The 17,409-nt window shown below is 40.8% G+C and overlaps 1 protein-coding gene across 9 annotated transcripts in view; it reads left to right on the plus strand.

Annotated features, from left to right (window-relative positions):
• Positions 1-17,409, plus strand: part of PPHLN1 (periphilin 1) — a 167,428-nt gene that overhangs the window by 3,027 nt on the left and 146,992 nt on the right. For 3 of the 9 annotated variants that reach the window (XM_066368983.1, XM_066368989.1, XM_066368984.1), the window contains one exon: positions 5,934-5,977. The exons of the other annotated variants lie outside the window; for them this stretch is intronic. In XM_066368983.1, coding sequence (XP_066225080.1) covers position 5,977 — 1 coding nt within the window. In that variant the 5' untranslated portion in view covers positions 5,934-5,976. The remainder of the gene's footprint in view (positions 1-5,933; positions 5,978-17,409) is intronic. 9 annotated transcript variants of the gene reach the window in all.

A 17,409-nucleotide genomic window follows, 5' to 3' on the forward strand; every position in this document is an offset into this window, starting at 1 on the left:
CTTCTGGAATGACATTTTCCCCCTCACCTTATTTCTAGGCTTAAAAGCCTGCTTTGAACTTCTCTGGTGTTTTGGTATGCTGTGCCATTTAATGCCCTTGAATATATTCTCGCTGTCCTTTCCTATTCTGTTTGTAAAGTGGTGTGATATGATGGAAAGGGCTTGGGCTTAAAATTCATGCAGGCCTGAGTCTGATTCCAGGCTCCCTTTGGCTCTGGGATTTGAGCTTTTCAGAGCCCCCATGTTTGACCTGGAATGGAAGGGACAGTTGCAGAAAAAGCATGATAAAATCCAACACCCATTTATGATAAAAATGCTAAGAAAAATGGGAATAGAGGAAGGATACCTCAATGAAATTAAGGCCGCATATGACAAACCTATAGCCAACATACTCAATGGGAAAAAACTAAATAGGTTTCCTTTAAGATTGGGAACAAGACAGGGATGTCTGCTTTCACCACTGTTAGTCAACATAGTATGGGAAGTCTTAGCCAGAGCCATCAGACAAGAAGGAATAAAAGGCATCCAAATTAGAAAGGAAAAGTAAAACACATTATTTGCTGCTGACATGATACTGTACATAGAGAACCCTAAAGACTCCACCAGAAATCTACTAGAATTGATAAATGAATTCAGTAAAGTATCAGGATGTAAAATAAATATTCAAAAATCAGTTCTATTTCTATACACCAATAATAAACTATCAGAAAGGGAAACTAAGAAAACGGTCATATTTACAAGTGCGTCAAAAAAATAAAATACCTAGGAATAAATTTAACCAATGATGCAAAAGACCTGTTTTTGGAACATTTTCAGACACTAAAAAAAACCCAAGAAGTAGAAGCATATATCGTGTTCATGAATTGAAAGAATTAACATTATTAAAATGTCCATACTACCTAGAGTAATCTATAGAGTCAGTGCAATTGCTATCAAGATGCCAATGACATATTTCACAGAACTATAAAAAATATTCCAGAAATTTATGGCCAATAAATTAACATGAAAAGATGCTCAACGCCACTGTCAAGAAAATTCAAATTAAAACCACAGTGAGATATCACCTCACACCCGTCAGAACGGCTATCAGTAAATCAACAAACGTGTTGAAAAGGATGTGGAGAACAGGGAACCCTTGTCACTGTTAGTGAGAATGCAGATTTGAGCGTACACTGAAGAAAACAGTGTGGAGTTTCCTCAAAAAAATTAAAAATGGAACTGCCATATGACTCAGCAGTTCCACTTCTTGGAATAGATCTGAAGAAACCCAAAACTAATTTGAAAGAATATTTGCACTCCCTATATTTATTACAATAGCCAAAATTTGGATGTAGCCCAAGTAGCCATTAGTGGATGAGTGGATAAAAAAGCTGTGGTACACTTACATAATGGAATACTATACTATTGTATTTGACCTTAAAAAGGAAGGAAATTACCCTTTGTGACCACATGGATGGACCTGGAGAGCATTATGCTAAGTGAGATAAGCCAGTCAGAGATAGTCAAGTACTGTATAATTTCACTCGTGGACTCTAATGAACAAAATAAACTAACAACAAAAATAGAAACAGATTCATAGAAAACAGACTGACAGCTGTCAGAACAGAGGAGGCTTGCAGGGCTTAGTGAAAAAGATGAAGGAATTAGGCAAAACAACAATAAAACCTCACAGACACAGACAACAGTATGGTGTTTACCCCAGGGGAGGGAGCGTAGGGGAAGACAATAAAGAGAGTAGAGGGATAAATGTTGATGGAAGTAGACTTTATTTGGGGTGGTGAACATAATACAATATACAGAAGATGTATTATAGAATTGTATACCTGAAACCTATCTAATTTTATTAACCAATGTCACCCTAATAACTTCAATTAAAATATTTTTAAAAATGTATAAAGAGTATAAGAAAAGCTGACTTTTGAGCTGAATAAAGATTAGAAGGTGAAGGCAGATAAGATATTCTAGGCAGGGGAAAAGCATACCAAGGTGTGGTGAGAAAGGCACACTTGGAGAACAAGAAGTAGGTGATGTGTCGAGGTTCTGCAGCGTGTTGGGGAAGTGGTAGGAAGTGAAGCTGGAAAGGCAGGAGCAAGGTCATAAGTCAGGTTTTAGGGTTGAGACTTCATTCTTTAGGATATGTGAAACACTGAGATTTATTTGTTGTTTATTTATTTATAATTATTTTAGAGAGGAAGTGGGAGAGAGAGAGAGACAGAAACGTTGATCTTTTCCTGTATGTGCCCTGACTGGGGATCAAACCCCCAACCTTTGCACTTTTGGATGAAGCTCTAACCAACCAAGCTATCTGGACAGGGTGAACCACTGAAAATTTTAAATCAGGTGCCTACAGTTTTCCAGGTGGAGTAGGGGACTGCACAAATGGGAGACCAGTTTTTTTTAGTATTGGGGAGTCCAAAGGCTAGATTAAGGGCATCTGCGCAGACATAGGTGGTAGGGATAGGGAAGTGGGGATACGTATGCTTTATATATTGAGGTGATAGAAATAACTGGGTTTAGTGACTAGATAAATATGAAAAGTTTTGGGTTTTGTATGACTCAGGTTTCCGATTTGAGTCTTTTGGGTACCTGGTGGTGTCATTGGCCAAAATGGGAAGATGGGAGATAAAGTAGTTGTCTAAGAAGTGAAGACTTGTTTTGGCATTTTGATGGGTAGGTGTCTGTAAGACATCTTGAAAAGACTTAGGAAAAAAGTGGAAATAAAGGAATTATCTATAGGGGCATATTACCAGCTTAAATAAATTTACTTCATGAAAACTGAGCACATACATTGTGCAAATTATTTTGATTACTTAGTGAATAGCTTAGAGATCCCTGTTCTCATATATATGATAGTTTATAGTCCTAATAATGAAGGACCAATAATACACATCAGATGTAAGTTATATGGTTCTTAGATGATTACTATGAAAAAAATAGGATATTTGCTTTCATGGATAGGTGATATTAAGAGGGTGACAATGAAAGATAAAGAAGTTAACCATGAAGATACCTATAGAAAAGCATTCTTGGTAGGCAATTGCCAATAAAAAGGCCTGTTGCACATTTAAAGTATGAAGTTAAATGTAACTACCTTTCTATTTACTAATCATGGTTGGCCATCAAAGTAGTTATTAAATTAATATAAAGATTGAAAGGAATGGGTTTGAGGAGGAGGGAAAACTATCCAGAGGGTATTTAATACTGGAAGCTGACTAGAGCAGTGTGCAGAATACATATTTATTATACAATACATTTTAAAATAAAATATGTATTTCTGATGGCTTTAGGCGACCCCTGTGTTTTGGTCGTTTGACCCCCACCGGAGTCGCGACCCACAGGTTGAGAACCGCTGCTCTATAGTCTAAGCTGCCACTGTAATCAGTTTGGATAAAATGAACAATAGATCTTTTGCTATCACCTTGCCCGGGACTTCTGCACGCCAGGCCGACGCTCTACCACTGAGCCAACTGGCCAGGGCCTATATCGCTTTCTTAAGGATTAAAGATGTTTAATAACTTATATTCATGGGCGCTAATTATTTTGCTACACCATTCTCTATTTAATTTCACCATTTATATTGTATTCTATTTTTATATTCTTTATTCTGAAAACATGGTAATTTAGATAACAGTGAAGCATTATATTCTGGTATTGCTGTTTCGTGAAAGGAGGATAGGTATGGTCAGAGGACATTTAAAAATTACATACCTGCAGATTCCGCAAAGATATTTTAGTATACTTACCAGTAAGAGATAACTTAAAAAAATGAAATAATGGTTAAAGGACATTATAGCCTAATATTTATATTTAATTTCTGTGTTATAGACATTTAAGTGATTTAATTGTTATTTGTAAAGGAAACTAATTTCCTTTTATAAAATTATTCACCATATAAATAGTAATTAATTTTAAAATAAGATCTTTCAAAATTGTCAGCCTTTTAGGTTAAAGAGAATTTATTTACGAAACATTTTTACTTGAAACTAATTCCTGTAGCTCCCTGTGAGGTCAGTATTCCTTTGGCATATCATCAGAGATGGAGTCAAATATGCAAAATTGTTACAGGACTAATTGTAGGACTGAAAATGTGTAACGGTTTTGCAATGTCTAGCTGTTTTATAGATACTGTTTGTTTTTAGTAGAAGTTAAGTTCAGTAAACAGCTTGATACCCTACAGACGTGATAATTCCATTTAGCAAGTGTAGTTGGGAACTTGATGCTAGATAGGTTCACTTTTTCAAAAAAATTTTTTTGTGGTAAAATATCAAACACACCATTTTAACAATTTTTAAATGTATACAATTGAGTGATATTAAGTGCAGTAACATTGTTGTACAACCATTTACCCCATTCAATACTTTGCATCTTCCCAAACTGAAACAACCTAACCATTAAATGATAATGCCACATCAGATAAGTTTACTTTTTTGTGTGTGCTTCCATATGTTGAGGCATCTCAAGATTTTAGCTCTGATTTATTTGTTCATATTTAGCTCGTCCACAAATAAGTTTAATTGCTGTTCTGTCACTTGATATATATTGTAGACAATCTTATTTTGAATTTCTACATGATTATTTTATTTATTTTTGCCATGTTCTAGCTGCTTTGTTTCCAATTGCTGGGTTTTCGTCAAAATTGTATACTTTTAATTTCTTTGCTGCTTTCTTTTTTAGCTTTTATAAATTGTGGATTAATAGAGTAGAAATATTTTGAGGTAATTGCAGTAAAATTCTTATTTGCTTTCTAAACTGCCTGGCATTAAAAGGCAACTAGATAAGGAATGACATATATACATATAGTCTTATTTCTACATTTTGTTAGGCACTTCACAAAATCTCTGTGCAGCAATTAGATGAGCTTATGTGAGCTTGCTCTTTCCATAACAGAGCCCAACTCCTTTATCCTTTGAATTTCATGTAAAGTGGTAGGTAGAACTATAGGCTTGAGTGGATTTAGATTAATTTTTCTTAAAGGTAAGAGTATTTCATAGATACATAATTTTCATCATGAATTGCACATTGCCTATTTTATTTTTATTTACTTATTTATTGTATTTTACCTAGGCTAGCTCGTGCACTATATTTATTTTGTGGGAAAGTCATTGAAAAGTTGTTAAATTTTTACCTAGTAAGTTTAATATTTTTTAAGTTTAGAATTTGGAAATTCTTTTAAACAGAGGACCATTTATCACCAATATAACACTAGGGATTTCTAGACTGAGCATATCAAGTATATATATATATCTTTTTTTTTTTAGGCGAGAGGAGGGGAGATAGTGAGGCAGACTCTCTTGCATGTGCCCTGATTGGGATCCACCCGGCCACCCCATCGGGGGCCGATGCTTAAATATTGAGCTATCTTTAGTGTCTGGATTGATGCTTGAATCAAATGAGCCACTGGCTGTGGAAGGGGAAGAGGGAGAAAAGGTGAGGGGAGAAGTAGATGGTTGCTTCTCATGTGTGCCCTGACCGAGAATTGAACCTAGGATGTCCATATTCTGGGGTGATGCTCTATCCACTGAGCCACTGGCCAGGGCCTGATATTTTAATAACTTTTTATGTGAGACATTTTTTTTAATGTGAGATATTTTAAAGCCAGTGTTCTTAATATTCTAGATAAAAATGATCTTAAACATCTACTACAATCCTTTCAGAGATAAGAATGAGATGCCTTTGCCTATCCAGTTTTCAATTGGCAAAATTAGAGCTAGAATTCTCTTAACATAATTTTGTTCATATGACAATTAGATAGCCTGTGGTGGTCAAAAATATTATCTATTTTCAAAGGTATGCTTAAAGGGATTATAATTCTTAATGCCCTTTTGTTTTTATTTTGAGAGTTTTATACAAATAATGAAGGTTTAATTTTTCTCTACTGGTTGGCTTATATAGACACAAATCTTTATGTTTGTATCCCTCCTTCCCTTTTACAGGAGATTGTTGAAAACTTTAAATTTGATTTCCTGAAAAGACTCAAGTAAGTAGTATAGTAGTTATTCTTACATTTTTGTGACAAGCCAGTAAATTTTAGTAATTTAGTATTTTATCTGGTTAATAAACTATATAGTATTTCTCTAGAACTCTTGCAGTTTATTTTTTTCTCATTATGAAATCTTATTTTTCCTTATGTTCTCTTTTAGTTCATTAATTATATGTTAATTTTGCTATTGATTTATTATGCTTATTGAATACTTTCCAGGACTTTTAAAAACGGTTACTTGTTATAATTGATAATAGAATGTATAAAACATGCAGTGAGAATTTTTTTGAAGGTTTTTAAAATTAAAATATTAAATTTATTGTGTTAACGTGGATTCAAGTGTCTCATTCAGTATAATAGCCTCACCTCCCCCAACAATGTGCCCCCATTACACACCCTTTGCTGACCTCCCTGTGACTCCCTCCCCACTTTCCGCTCTGGGATTTGCTGCCCTGTTATCTGTATCTGTGTGTTATGAATATATAATTTCACTAATCCTTTCACCTTCTCTGATCCTGTCCCCATATCCCCCTTCCCTCTGACAGCTGTTCCTTGGCTCCCTGTGACCCTGCCTCTGTCTCTGTTCTGTTCCTCAGTTCACTGTGTTCATTAGATTCCACATATAAATGAAATCATATGATATTTGTCTTTCTCTGCCTGGCTTATTTCACTTAGCATAATAATCTCCAGGTCCTTCTATGACATCGCAAAAGGTAAGATTTTCTTCTTTTCCATGGCCATGTAGCATTCCATTGTGTATATGTACCACAGGTTTTTTAGCTGCTCATCAACTGATGGACACTTGGGCTATTTCCAGATCTTGGCTATTGTAAACAATGCTGTAATAAACATGAGGGTAGCCCTGGCCGGTTGGCTCAGCGGTAGAGCGTCGGCCTAGCGTGCGGAGGACCCGGGTTCGATTCCCGGCCAGGGCACACAGGAAAAGCGCCCATTTGCTTCTCCACCCCTCCGCCGCGCTTTCCTCTCTGTCTCTCTCTTCCCCTCCCGCAGCCAAGGCTCCATTGGAGCAAACATGGCCCGGGCGCTGGGGATGGCTCTGTGGCCGCTGCCTCAGGCACTAGAGTGGCTCTGGTCGCAACATGGCGACGCCCAGGATGGGCAGAGCATCGCCCCCTGGTGGGCAGAGCGTCGCCCCATGGTGGGCGTGCCGGGTGGATCCCGGTCGGGCGCATGCGGGAGTCTGTCTGACTGTCTCTCCCTGTTTCCAGCTTCAGAAAAATGAAAAAAAATAAAAAAATAAAAATAAAAATAAACATGAGGGTGCATATCTATTTTTTTAATCAATGTTTGGGGATTCTTAGGATATATTTCTAAAAGTAGGATGGCTGGGTCAAAGGGCAGTTCCATTTTTAATTTTTTGAGGAAAACATACTGTTTTCCACAGTAGCTGCACAAGTCTACATTCCCACCAGCAGTGTAGGAGGGTTCCCTTTCTCCACACCCTCTCCAGCACTTGTGTGTGGATTTGTTAATGAGCCCCATTCTGACTGGTGTGAGGTGGTATCTCATTGTGGTTTTAATTTGCATTTCTCTGATGATTAGTGACACTGAACATTTTTTCATGTCTATTGGCCATCTGTATGTCCTCTTTGGAGAAGTGTCTCTTTAATTCCTTTACCCATTTTTTTGTTATTGTTGTTGTATTTTTCTGAGGTTGGAAACGGGGAGGCAGTCAGACAGACTCCCGCATGCGCCCGACCAGGATCCACGTGGCACACCCACCGAGGGGTGATGCTCTGCCCATCCAGAGCCATTCTAGGGCCTGAGGCAGAGGCCACAGAGCCATCCTCAGCGCCCGGGCCAACTTTGCTCCAATGGAGCCTTGGCTGCGGGAGGGGAAGAGAGAGAGAGACAGAGAGGAAGGAGAGGGGGAGGGGTGGAGAAGCAGATGGGCACTTCTCCTGTGTGCCCTGGCCGGAAATCGAACCCGGGACTCCTGCACGCCAGGCCGACCCTCTACCACTGAGCCAACTGGCCAGGGCCACCTTTGTCCCTTTTTTAAATGGATTGTTTACCTTCCTGGTGTTAAGTTTTAGAAGTTATTTATAAATTTTGGTTATTAAACCCTTATCAGATGTATCAGTGAATATGTTTTCCCATTGTGTGGGTTGTCTTTTTATTTTATTAATGTTGTCTTTTGCTGTGCAAAAGCTTTTTAGTTTGATATAGTCTTATTTGTTTATTTTGTCCTTTATTTTACTTGTCTGTGGAGAGATATCCACAAAAATATTGCTATGAGAGATATCAGAGAGTTTACTGCCTGTTTTCTTCCAAGATTTGTATGGTTTTGTGACTTACATTGAAGTCTTTTATCCATTTTGAGTTTATTTTCAAGAATAGTGTAAGTTGGTGGTCTAGTTTCATTTTTTTGCATGTAGCTGTCCAATTTTCCCAACACCATTTTTTAAAGAGACTGTCTTTATTCCATTGTATACTCTTGCCTCCTTTGTCAAATATCAATTTACTGTAAAGGTGTGGGTCTGTGTCTGGGTTCTCTGTTCTGTTCCATTGATCTGTATGCCCGTTCTTATTGCCAGTACCAAGCTGTTTTGATTACAGTGGCCTTGAGTATAACTTGATATCAAGAAGTGTGATACCAGGCCCTGGCCAGTTGGCTCAGTGGTAGAGCGTCAGCCTGACGTGTAGAAGTCCCGGGTTCGATTCCCAGCCAGGGCACATAGGAGAGGCGCCCATCTGCTTCTCCACCCCTCCCCCTCTCCTTCCTCTCTCTCTCTCTCTTCCCCTCCCTCAGCCGAGGCTCCATTGGAGCAAAGATGGCCCGGGCGCTGGGAATGGCTCCTTGGCCTCTGCCCCAGGCGCTAGAGTGGCTCTGGTCGCGGCAGAGCGACGCCCCGGAGGGGCAGAGCATCGCCCCCTGGTGGCCAGAGCGTCGCCCCCTGGTGGGCGTGCCGGGTGGATCCCGGTCGGGCGCATGCGGGAGTCTGTCTGACTGTCTCTCCCCGTTTCTAGCTTTGGAAAAATACTAAATAAATAAATAAATAAATAAATAAATAAATAAATAAATAAATGAAGTGTGATACCTCCCACTTATTCTTTATTTTCAAAATTGCTGAGGCTATTTGGGTTATTTTTTGGTTCCATATAAATTTTTGGAACATTTGTTCTAGATCTGTGAGGTATGCCATTGGCATTTTAATAGGAATTGCATTGAATTTATAGATTGCTTTGGGTAGTATAGACACTTTAATGATGCTTATTCTTCCTATCTATGAACATGGTATATACTTTTACTTGTTTTTATCTTCCTCGATTTATGTTTTTAGTGTCATAATTTTCTGAGTACAAGTATTTTACCTCCATGGTTAAATTTATTCTAGGTACTTTATTTTTTTTTTGTTGCAGTAGTGAAGGGGATTGTTTCCTTAATTTCTCTTTCTGACAGTTTATTGTTGGTGTATAAAAATGCCACTAATTTCTGAATATTAATTTTATATCCTACCATCTTGCTGAATTTATCAGGTCTAGTAGTTTTTTGACTGAGACATTAGGGTTTTCTATGTATAGTATCATGTCATCAGCAAATAATGACAGTTTCACTGCTTCCTTTCCTGTTTGAGTGCTTTTTATTTCTTCTTGTCTGATTGCTGTGGCTAGGACTTCCAGAACTGTGTTGAATAAAAGTGCTGAAAGGGGGCACCCCTGTCTAATTTCTGATTTTAAGGGGATTTCTTTTAATTTTTGCCCACTGAGTATGATGTTCGCTGTTGGTTTGTCATATATGGCCTTTATTTTGTTGAGGTATGTTCCCTGTATTCCCACTTTGCTAAGAGTTTTGATCATAAATGGGTGCTGGATTTTATCAAATGCTTTTTCTGCATCTATTGAAATAATCATGTGATTTTTATCCCTAAGTTTGGTATGAATCACATTTATTGAGTTACAAATATTGTACCAGCCTTGCCTCCTGGAATAAATCTTACTTGATCATAATGTATGATCTATTTTTTTTTTTTTTTTTGTATTTTCTGAAGCTGGAAATGGGGAGAGACAGTCAGACTCCCGCATGCGCCGGACCGGGATCCACCCGGCACGCCCACCAGGGGCGATGCTCTGCCCCTCCGGGCATCGCTCTGCCGCGACCAGAGCCACTCTAGCGCCTGGGGCAGAGGCCAAGGAGCCATCCCCAGTGCCCGGGCCGTCTTTGCTCCAATGGAGCCTTGGCTGCGGGAGGGGAAGAGAGAGACAGAGAAGAAGGAGGGGGTGGGGGTGGAGAAGCAAATGGGCGCTTCTCCTGTGTGCCCTGGCGGGGAATCCAACCCGGGTCCCCCGCACGCCAGGCCGACGCTCTACCGCTGAGCCAGCTGGCCAGGGCCTGTATGATCTTTTTAATGTATTGCTGGATTGGTTTGCTATTTTGTTGACAATTTTAGCATCTGTGCTCATCATGGATATTGGCCTATAGTTTTCTTTCTTTGTAGTGTGTTTAACTGGTTTGGAATGAGGATGATGCTCGCCTCATAAAATGAGCTTGAAAGTCTTACCTCCTCTTGAATTTTTTAGAATAGCCTGAGAAGGATGGATCTCAGTTTTTCTTTGAATGTTTGGTAAAATTCACCTTTGAAGCCATTTGGTCTAGGAATTTTGTTAGCTGGGAATTTTTTGATAACTGTTTCAATTTCATTTGTTGTAATCGGACTGTTTAGGTTTTCTTATTTTTCCAGATTGAATTTTGGAAGATTGTATGTTTCTATTAATTTATCCATTTCACCCAGGTTGTCCATTTTTTTGTTATATAAATCTTCACAGTATTTTCTTACAATTCTTTGTATTTCTGTGGTGTCAGTTGTTACTTCTACGTTTTCATTTCTAAAATATTTATTTTTGATGAGTCTGGGTAAAGGTTTGTCAATCTTGTTTACCTTTTCAAAGAGCCAACTCTTGTTTTTATTGATCTTTTGTATTGTTTTTTTAGCCTCTGTGTCAGGCTAAAAAAACTTCTACTCTGATCTTTATTATTTCCTTCTTTCTACTTCATCTGGGCTTTATTTGTTGTTTTCTTTCTAGTTCTTTTAGGTGCAGGGTTATGTTGTATATTTGAGCTTCCTCTTGTTTATTTTAATTTGTTTCAAAGAAATTTTTTATTTTTCTTTGATCTCATTGCTAACCCATTCATTATTTAATAATATGCTATTTAGCCTTAGTGTGTTTGTTTTTCCATTTTTCTATTGTAGTTGATTTCTAGTTTCATGTGGTTGTGATCAGAGAGGATGCTTGATATGATTTTTGTCCCCTTAAATTTATTGAGACTTTTTTTATGTCCTAACGTGGTCTGTCTATTCTAGAAAGTGTATACCATGAACACTTAAAAAGAGTATATATTCTGCTGTTTTGGGGTGAAAGGTTCTGAAGATATCAGTTAAACCCAGTTGGTTTAGTGTGTCTTTTAAGGGTGCTGTTATTTTAATTTTCTCTCTGGAGGATCTGTCCATTGATATTAGTGGGATATTAAAATCTGCTACTATTATAATATTGCTGTTGATCTAGCCCTTTATGTCCATCAAAATCTGTTTTATGTATTTAGGTGCTCCTATAATAGGTACATAGATATTCATAATGGTTATATCTTCCTGTTGGATTGCTCCCTTTATTATGGTGTAATGACCTTCTTTGTCGTACTATAGCCTTTGTATTAATGGCTGTTTTGTCAGATATACATATTGCTACCACAGCTTTTTTTTTTCATTTCCATTTTTCTTTTCTTTTTTTCTTTTTACAGAACCCCGAACTAGTGGGCTATCATCTTTAATCCTATCTTGCACCCAGTGGGCAAGAAATACACACACTGGGCTCCAAAACCCACTCACATTCAATGCTCACAAAGCTACTGACTTATCCGAGTTTCCTAGAATCAATGGTTTCTAGCTCACCAGACTTATTCACCACTGTTCCCCATCTCTTTCCTTGTCCCTACACAAGCTCTGCACTAACTGGCTTCTCCCTCAGCACTCCACCATCTTGGCTGCTTCTCCTGGCCTCCTCCATGTGGCCTTTCTCTGCTCTGCTCTCTAATGCTAATCTCAGGAACTGCTTTCATTTCCATTTTTATGAAATACTTTTTCTAAACCTTTTCAGTCTGTGTGTATCTTTTGTTCTGAGGTGGGTCTCTTGTAGACAGCATATGTACAGGTCCTGTTTTCTTAATCATGAAGCTACCCTATGTCTTTTGATTGAAGCATTTAATCCATTTACATTTAAGATTATTATTGATATGTACTCATTTTTTGCCTTTTCTTTGAATTTACAATCCTCTTTCTCTCAATTTCTTTTTTCCTTTTTTTTAAAAAATTTTATTTATTCATCTTAGAGAGGTGAGAAGGAGAGAGCAACAGAAAGGGAGAGAGAGAAGGGGGAGGAGCAGGAAGCATCAACTACCATATGTGCCTTGACCTGGTAAGCCTGGGGTTTTGAACTGGCGACCTCAGCATTCCTGGTGGATGCTTTATCCACAGTGCCACCACAGGTCAGGCCCTTTATTTTTATAGTCTGCTCTTTAACATTTTTTGCAGTATTGGTTTGGTTGTAATGAATTCCTAAGTCTTTTCTTTTTTGGTTTTTTTTTTTTTTTGTATTTCTCTGAAGTTGGAAATGGGGTGGCAGACAGACTCTCGCATAGGCTTGACCGGGATCCACCTGGCATGCCCACCAGGGGGCGATGCTCTGCCCATCCGGGGCATCGCTTTGTTGCAACCGGAGCCATTCTAGCGCCTGAAGCAGAGGCCATGGAGCCATCCTCAGCACCTGGGCCAACTTTTGCTCCAGTGGAGCCTTGGCTGTGGGAGGGGAAGAGAGAGACAGAGAGGAAGGAGTGGGGGAGGGGTGGAGAAGCAGATGGGCGCTTCTCCTGTGTGCCCTGACCGGGAATCGAACCCGGGACTCCTGCACGCCAGGCCGACGCTCTTACCACTGAGCCAAGCGGCCAGGGCCCTTAAGTCTTTTCTTGTCTGGGAAGCTCTTTATTTTTTCTTCAATTTTAAACGATAGCCTTGCTAGATAAAGTAGTCTTGGCTGTAACTTCTTGTCTTGCATCATTTTGAATATTTCTTGCCAATCTCTTCTGGCCTCAAGTATTTCTGTTGAAGTCAGATGTCAACCTTATGGGGGCTCCTCTGTAGGTAATTAACTGCTTTTCTTTTGCAGTTTTTTGTGTTTTTTCTTAGTCTCTTAAATTTGGCATTTTATTATGACATGTCTTGGAGTGGGTTTCTTTGAGTTCACCTTTAATGGGACTCTGCTTCTTGAGTGTGTATGACTTTTTCCTTCATAAATATAGGGAAATTTTCATCTATGATTTCTTCAAATAGGTTCTCTATCCCTTGTTCATTTTCTTCTCCTTCAGGAACTCCTATCATACAGATGTTGTTTCTCTTCGTGTTGTTGCAGAGGTCTCTTCGAGTTTATCAGTGTTTTTGAGCCTTTTTTTTTTCTGCTCTGCTTCTGTGCTTACATTTATCTTGTCCTCTAAATCACTGATTCGATCCTCTGCTTCATCCAATTCTGGTGTTGATTCCTTCTAGTGCAGCCTTCATTTCTGATACTGTATTTGTCATTTCTGACTAGTTCTTTTTTATAATTTCAGTGTCCTTTTTGATGCTTGCTATCTTTTTAAGTTCTCATTGTGATCATCCGTTGTTGCTTTAAGATCCTTGAACATCCTGGAAATCATTTTAAATTCTGCATCTGGTAGTTCGGTTACTTCCATTTTATTTAGTTCTTTTTCTGGGGATTTCTCTTGTTGATTTATTTGGGTCATGTCTCTTTGTCTGCCCATTTCATCTGTATATTAGGAAATGCTGTCTGACTTTGAATTTGTTGTGGTGTCTTTGTGAGGAAGATGGGCTCAGTGGTACTGACATCCAGGTCACCTGAGTTTCTTGCTCTAGGAATGCTTCTTGATGGTGATATTTACCCTCCTGTTGTATGTGGGTATTGAATGCAGTTGGTCCTTTCATGGGTGTGGTTATCCCTTCAGGCTGGCTGGCTCTAAGGGTAAACCTTGATCATGTGTAATAGATCCTGCAATGTCTGTTCTGTTGGGTGTACTTATTCTGTGCAGTGTCTGGTGCCTGCTGGACTGCTCCTTTGGGTTTATTGCTTGTGTAGCAAGCATTGGTGCTGTCTGCCACCAGCTGCTGGTTGTGTTGGTTTTGGGTCTTCTTGGGTTGCTATTAGCCATTGTTTGTAACCTGCTGTGGACTACTTGTCTGGAGCTATTGCTCTGTTCACTGTGTCTGTGTTTTCCGTGCTTGGGTGGTGGTATGGGAGGGGTCAGCCTCTGAATAAGGATCAGCTTTTTCCTGCTTAGAGATGACAGCAGCTCCGTAACAGCCCCAAACTTCGTAAGATTTGTCTCCACTTTTCAGCTCCTTCATTTCTAGCAGCTGTGTGGTCTTCCCACAGAGTCTTCTGTAGAAAAACTGTAGTGTGGGCTCAGACTGGCCTCACCCAACCAACCACTCTACAGGTTGTATGCATGGTGGGTTAGGGCAGTTGAGTTTGGGGATCCACTGTTAGTGGGACCCCCTACTTCAGGGGTCTCTTGGTCAGGAGCTTAGTACGGGGAATGTGGCTCCTACTCCACAGCCTAATTCCTCAGCCACTGCTGGATACTCAAATTTTATTTCTTCTCAGCAAGGTGAGCAGCAAGTTTAGATTGGGTAGGGCTGGTAGACCCCTCTGCAGTTCTTCCAGCTGGTGAGCCGCTGGCCTCAGGGAGAAATACTGAGAGAGACCCCTCTGAGGCTGATTTTGCTTTATCAGAAAGTGGCTAAGCCCCTATTTTGGACCGAACGATAGGCTCACAGGGACTCACACTTTGAATGTCCATGCTCCAATCCTCTCTCCCTTCTCCATGTGGAATCTAGCCCAGCAAGACAGGATATCCAGCATCCAGACCTGCTGACTGTGAAGCTCTACCCTGTCCAATGTTCATGAGCCACTGTACTGGTGCTGATCTCAAAAGTGGAATTTGCCCCCGCTGGTCCCAGTGTAATGAGCCCTCCCTTGGGACACCCACCAGCAAGAGTTATTATTATTATTAGTTCCTGAACTGATTCTCTCCACTGCTAGCTGCTGGTTGTGCCAGCCCTCACCCTTTCTGGAGGGAACCTGGTGCAGACCAGTGGGGAACACTGTCCGTGACTGGCCCTCAGCAACCTTCTTGGAGCTACAGTCAATCCAGAGATTGTGGCTGCCTTTGCTGGGCCCAGGTGTACATGGAAGTACCAACCCGCACACCTAGGCTGGCTTTTACCCACCCTGGGCTGGACCCAGGGGGGAGGGGGGAGGTCAGGTCTGCAGAAGGCCCACGTTCACTGCATTGCAACCCCACCTCCTGCTGCCTCTGCTGGCTGCTTGTTGGGTTTGGCCGCTGATAAAATCTATGATTGAATCTAGAGACTGGGGCAGTTCAGGAATTAGGAAAAGTGGGTGTGGCTCTGGCCCCTTGCCTTAGGTTTCAGTCTGTCCAGACATTTTCCACAGACATCAGTAGTGTGTGGTCCCCACGAGTACGTGGATATTACCTCTGAGACCCACAGATGTGGTCTGCCTATATTCTGGACAGTTTCTTCTTCTTTTTTTTTTTTTTTTGTATTTTTCTGAAGCTAGAAATGGGGAGAGACAGTCAGACAGACTCCCGCATGCCCTCGACCGAGATCCACCCGGCACGCCCACCAGGGGGCGATGCTCTGCCCCTCCGGGGTGTCGCTCTGTTGCGACCAGAGCCCCTCTAGCGCCTGGGGCAGAGGCCAAGGAGCCATCCCCAGTGCCCGGGCCATCTTTGCTCCAGTGGAGCCTCGGCTGCGGGAGGGGAAGAGAGAGACAGAGAAGAAGGAGAGGGAGAGGGGTGGAAAAGCAGATGGGTGCTTCTCCTGTGTGCCCTGGCCGGGAATCGAACCCGGGACTTCTGCACGCCAGGCCAACGCTCTACCACTGAGCCAACCGGCCAGGCCCTATTCTGGACAGTTTCTACTGAGTCTTCTCTGAGGCAGGAGCACCAGTCATAGACTCAGGAGCATGCGGGGTGGGTGGTGAACCAGCCTCAATGCCAGAAAACTGAGTCACTTATGGCCCCCTGCTTCCTGGCTTACTTCTCAGAACAGCCCAGTCTCCACGGGGGTGGGAGGGGCAAGTGGGGTATCCGAGGGCGGGGCAGTTGCTTTTCCTCAGGCTGATGCTGCACAGAGGGGACTGCTCCATTCAAGAAAGATAGAGAGTTCAGTATTGGAGAATGACTCAGCACAGGGGTACTGGTGACCATTGCCCATGTTGTCTCTCCCTGGGCCACCAACTTTACTCTACTCATGCAACTCCAGTCCTCTCAGCCCTCTTTCCTCTGGAACCACGGGTAAGTGGTTATGAATGAGATTTTCTTCGCTGGCCTTTGAAGACAGAGCCTGCATCTCTGAGAGCTTGGTCTCTTTCTTGCAAACAGCAACCTCAGCTCTTTCCCCAGCCAAATGCTATGGGCACCTCTTCTAGGCTCTGGGGCTCTAGGTTGGGTTTTGAGCCTGGGGCTTAGGACCCTCCTCTCTCAGGGTGATCCTCTCTGCGGTGAGAGCCCCTCTGGATCTTCCACCTTGCTTAGTCCTGGGAGAGGGGCAGCCCTTTCCAGGTCTCTGCCCTTCCTACCAGTCTCAGTGTGGTTTCTTCTGTGATCCTTGGTTATAGACTCCTTTTAGTCCAGAGTTGGCTTTTCAAGGTGATTGTTCTTAAATTAAGTTGTAATCCAATTTGATCCTGGAAGGTGGCAATTGGAACATCCACCTACTCCATCACTGTCTTGGAATCTTCTGCAGTGAAAAGACTCTCCTATGTCCCAGTTACTTTGTTCGTCCCAAAGCAGGCAAAGTGGCAGTCTCTTGCTTATATTCCCAGAAATAGTCTGTGCAGATACATATATATTTATATTTTGCCCTTTTATTTTCCAGAAGTGGCAGCATATTAATCTGCCCCAGTCTTTCTCTAACAGGGTTACTTTTCTTTGAGATGGTTTGCATAATATTTCTATATATGAATGTATAATACTTTAATCTGTGCCCTGCTGATGGACATTTTAGGTTGCTTTTAATCTTTGCTATGCACATTTGCAACTATATGTAGAAGTGAATTGTCAGGTCAAAGTGCATGTTCATTTAACATTTTCAGTAGATATTGCCAAATTTTTCATAGTTTGTACCAAAGTATACTTTCTTCATTAATGTATTAGAGTGTTGCTCTTTGTACTCTCATTAAAGCAGTTTGTTTTCTGTAGGGCTTTGGATGAAAATTACTACTCCATTATACTTTTACTTTTCATCTTTGTTTTACAGAAAGTTGAGCATGTTTTCAAAAGGTTGAGCCATTGTATTTGCTTTTTTGTGAAATGTCATTATTTTAAATGTTTGTTT

This window comes from Saccopteryx leptura, chromosome 2, assembly GCF_036850995.1.
Source record: "Saccopteryx leptura isolate mSacLep1 chromosome 2, mSacLep1_pri_phased_curated, whole genome shotgun sequence".
Lineage (NCBI taxonomy): Eukaryota > Metazoa > Chordata > Mammalia > Chiroptera > Emballonuridae > Saccopteryx > Saccopteryx leptura.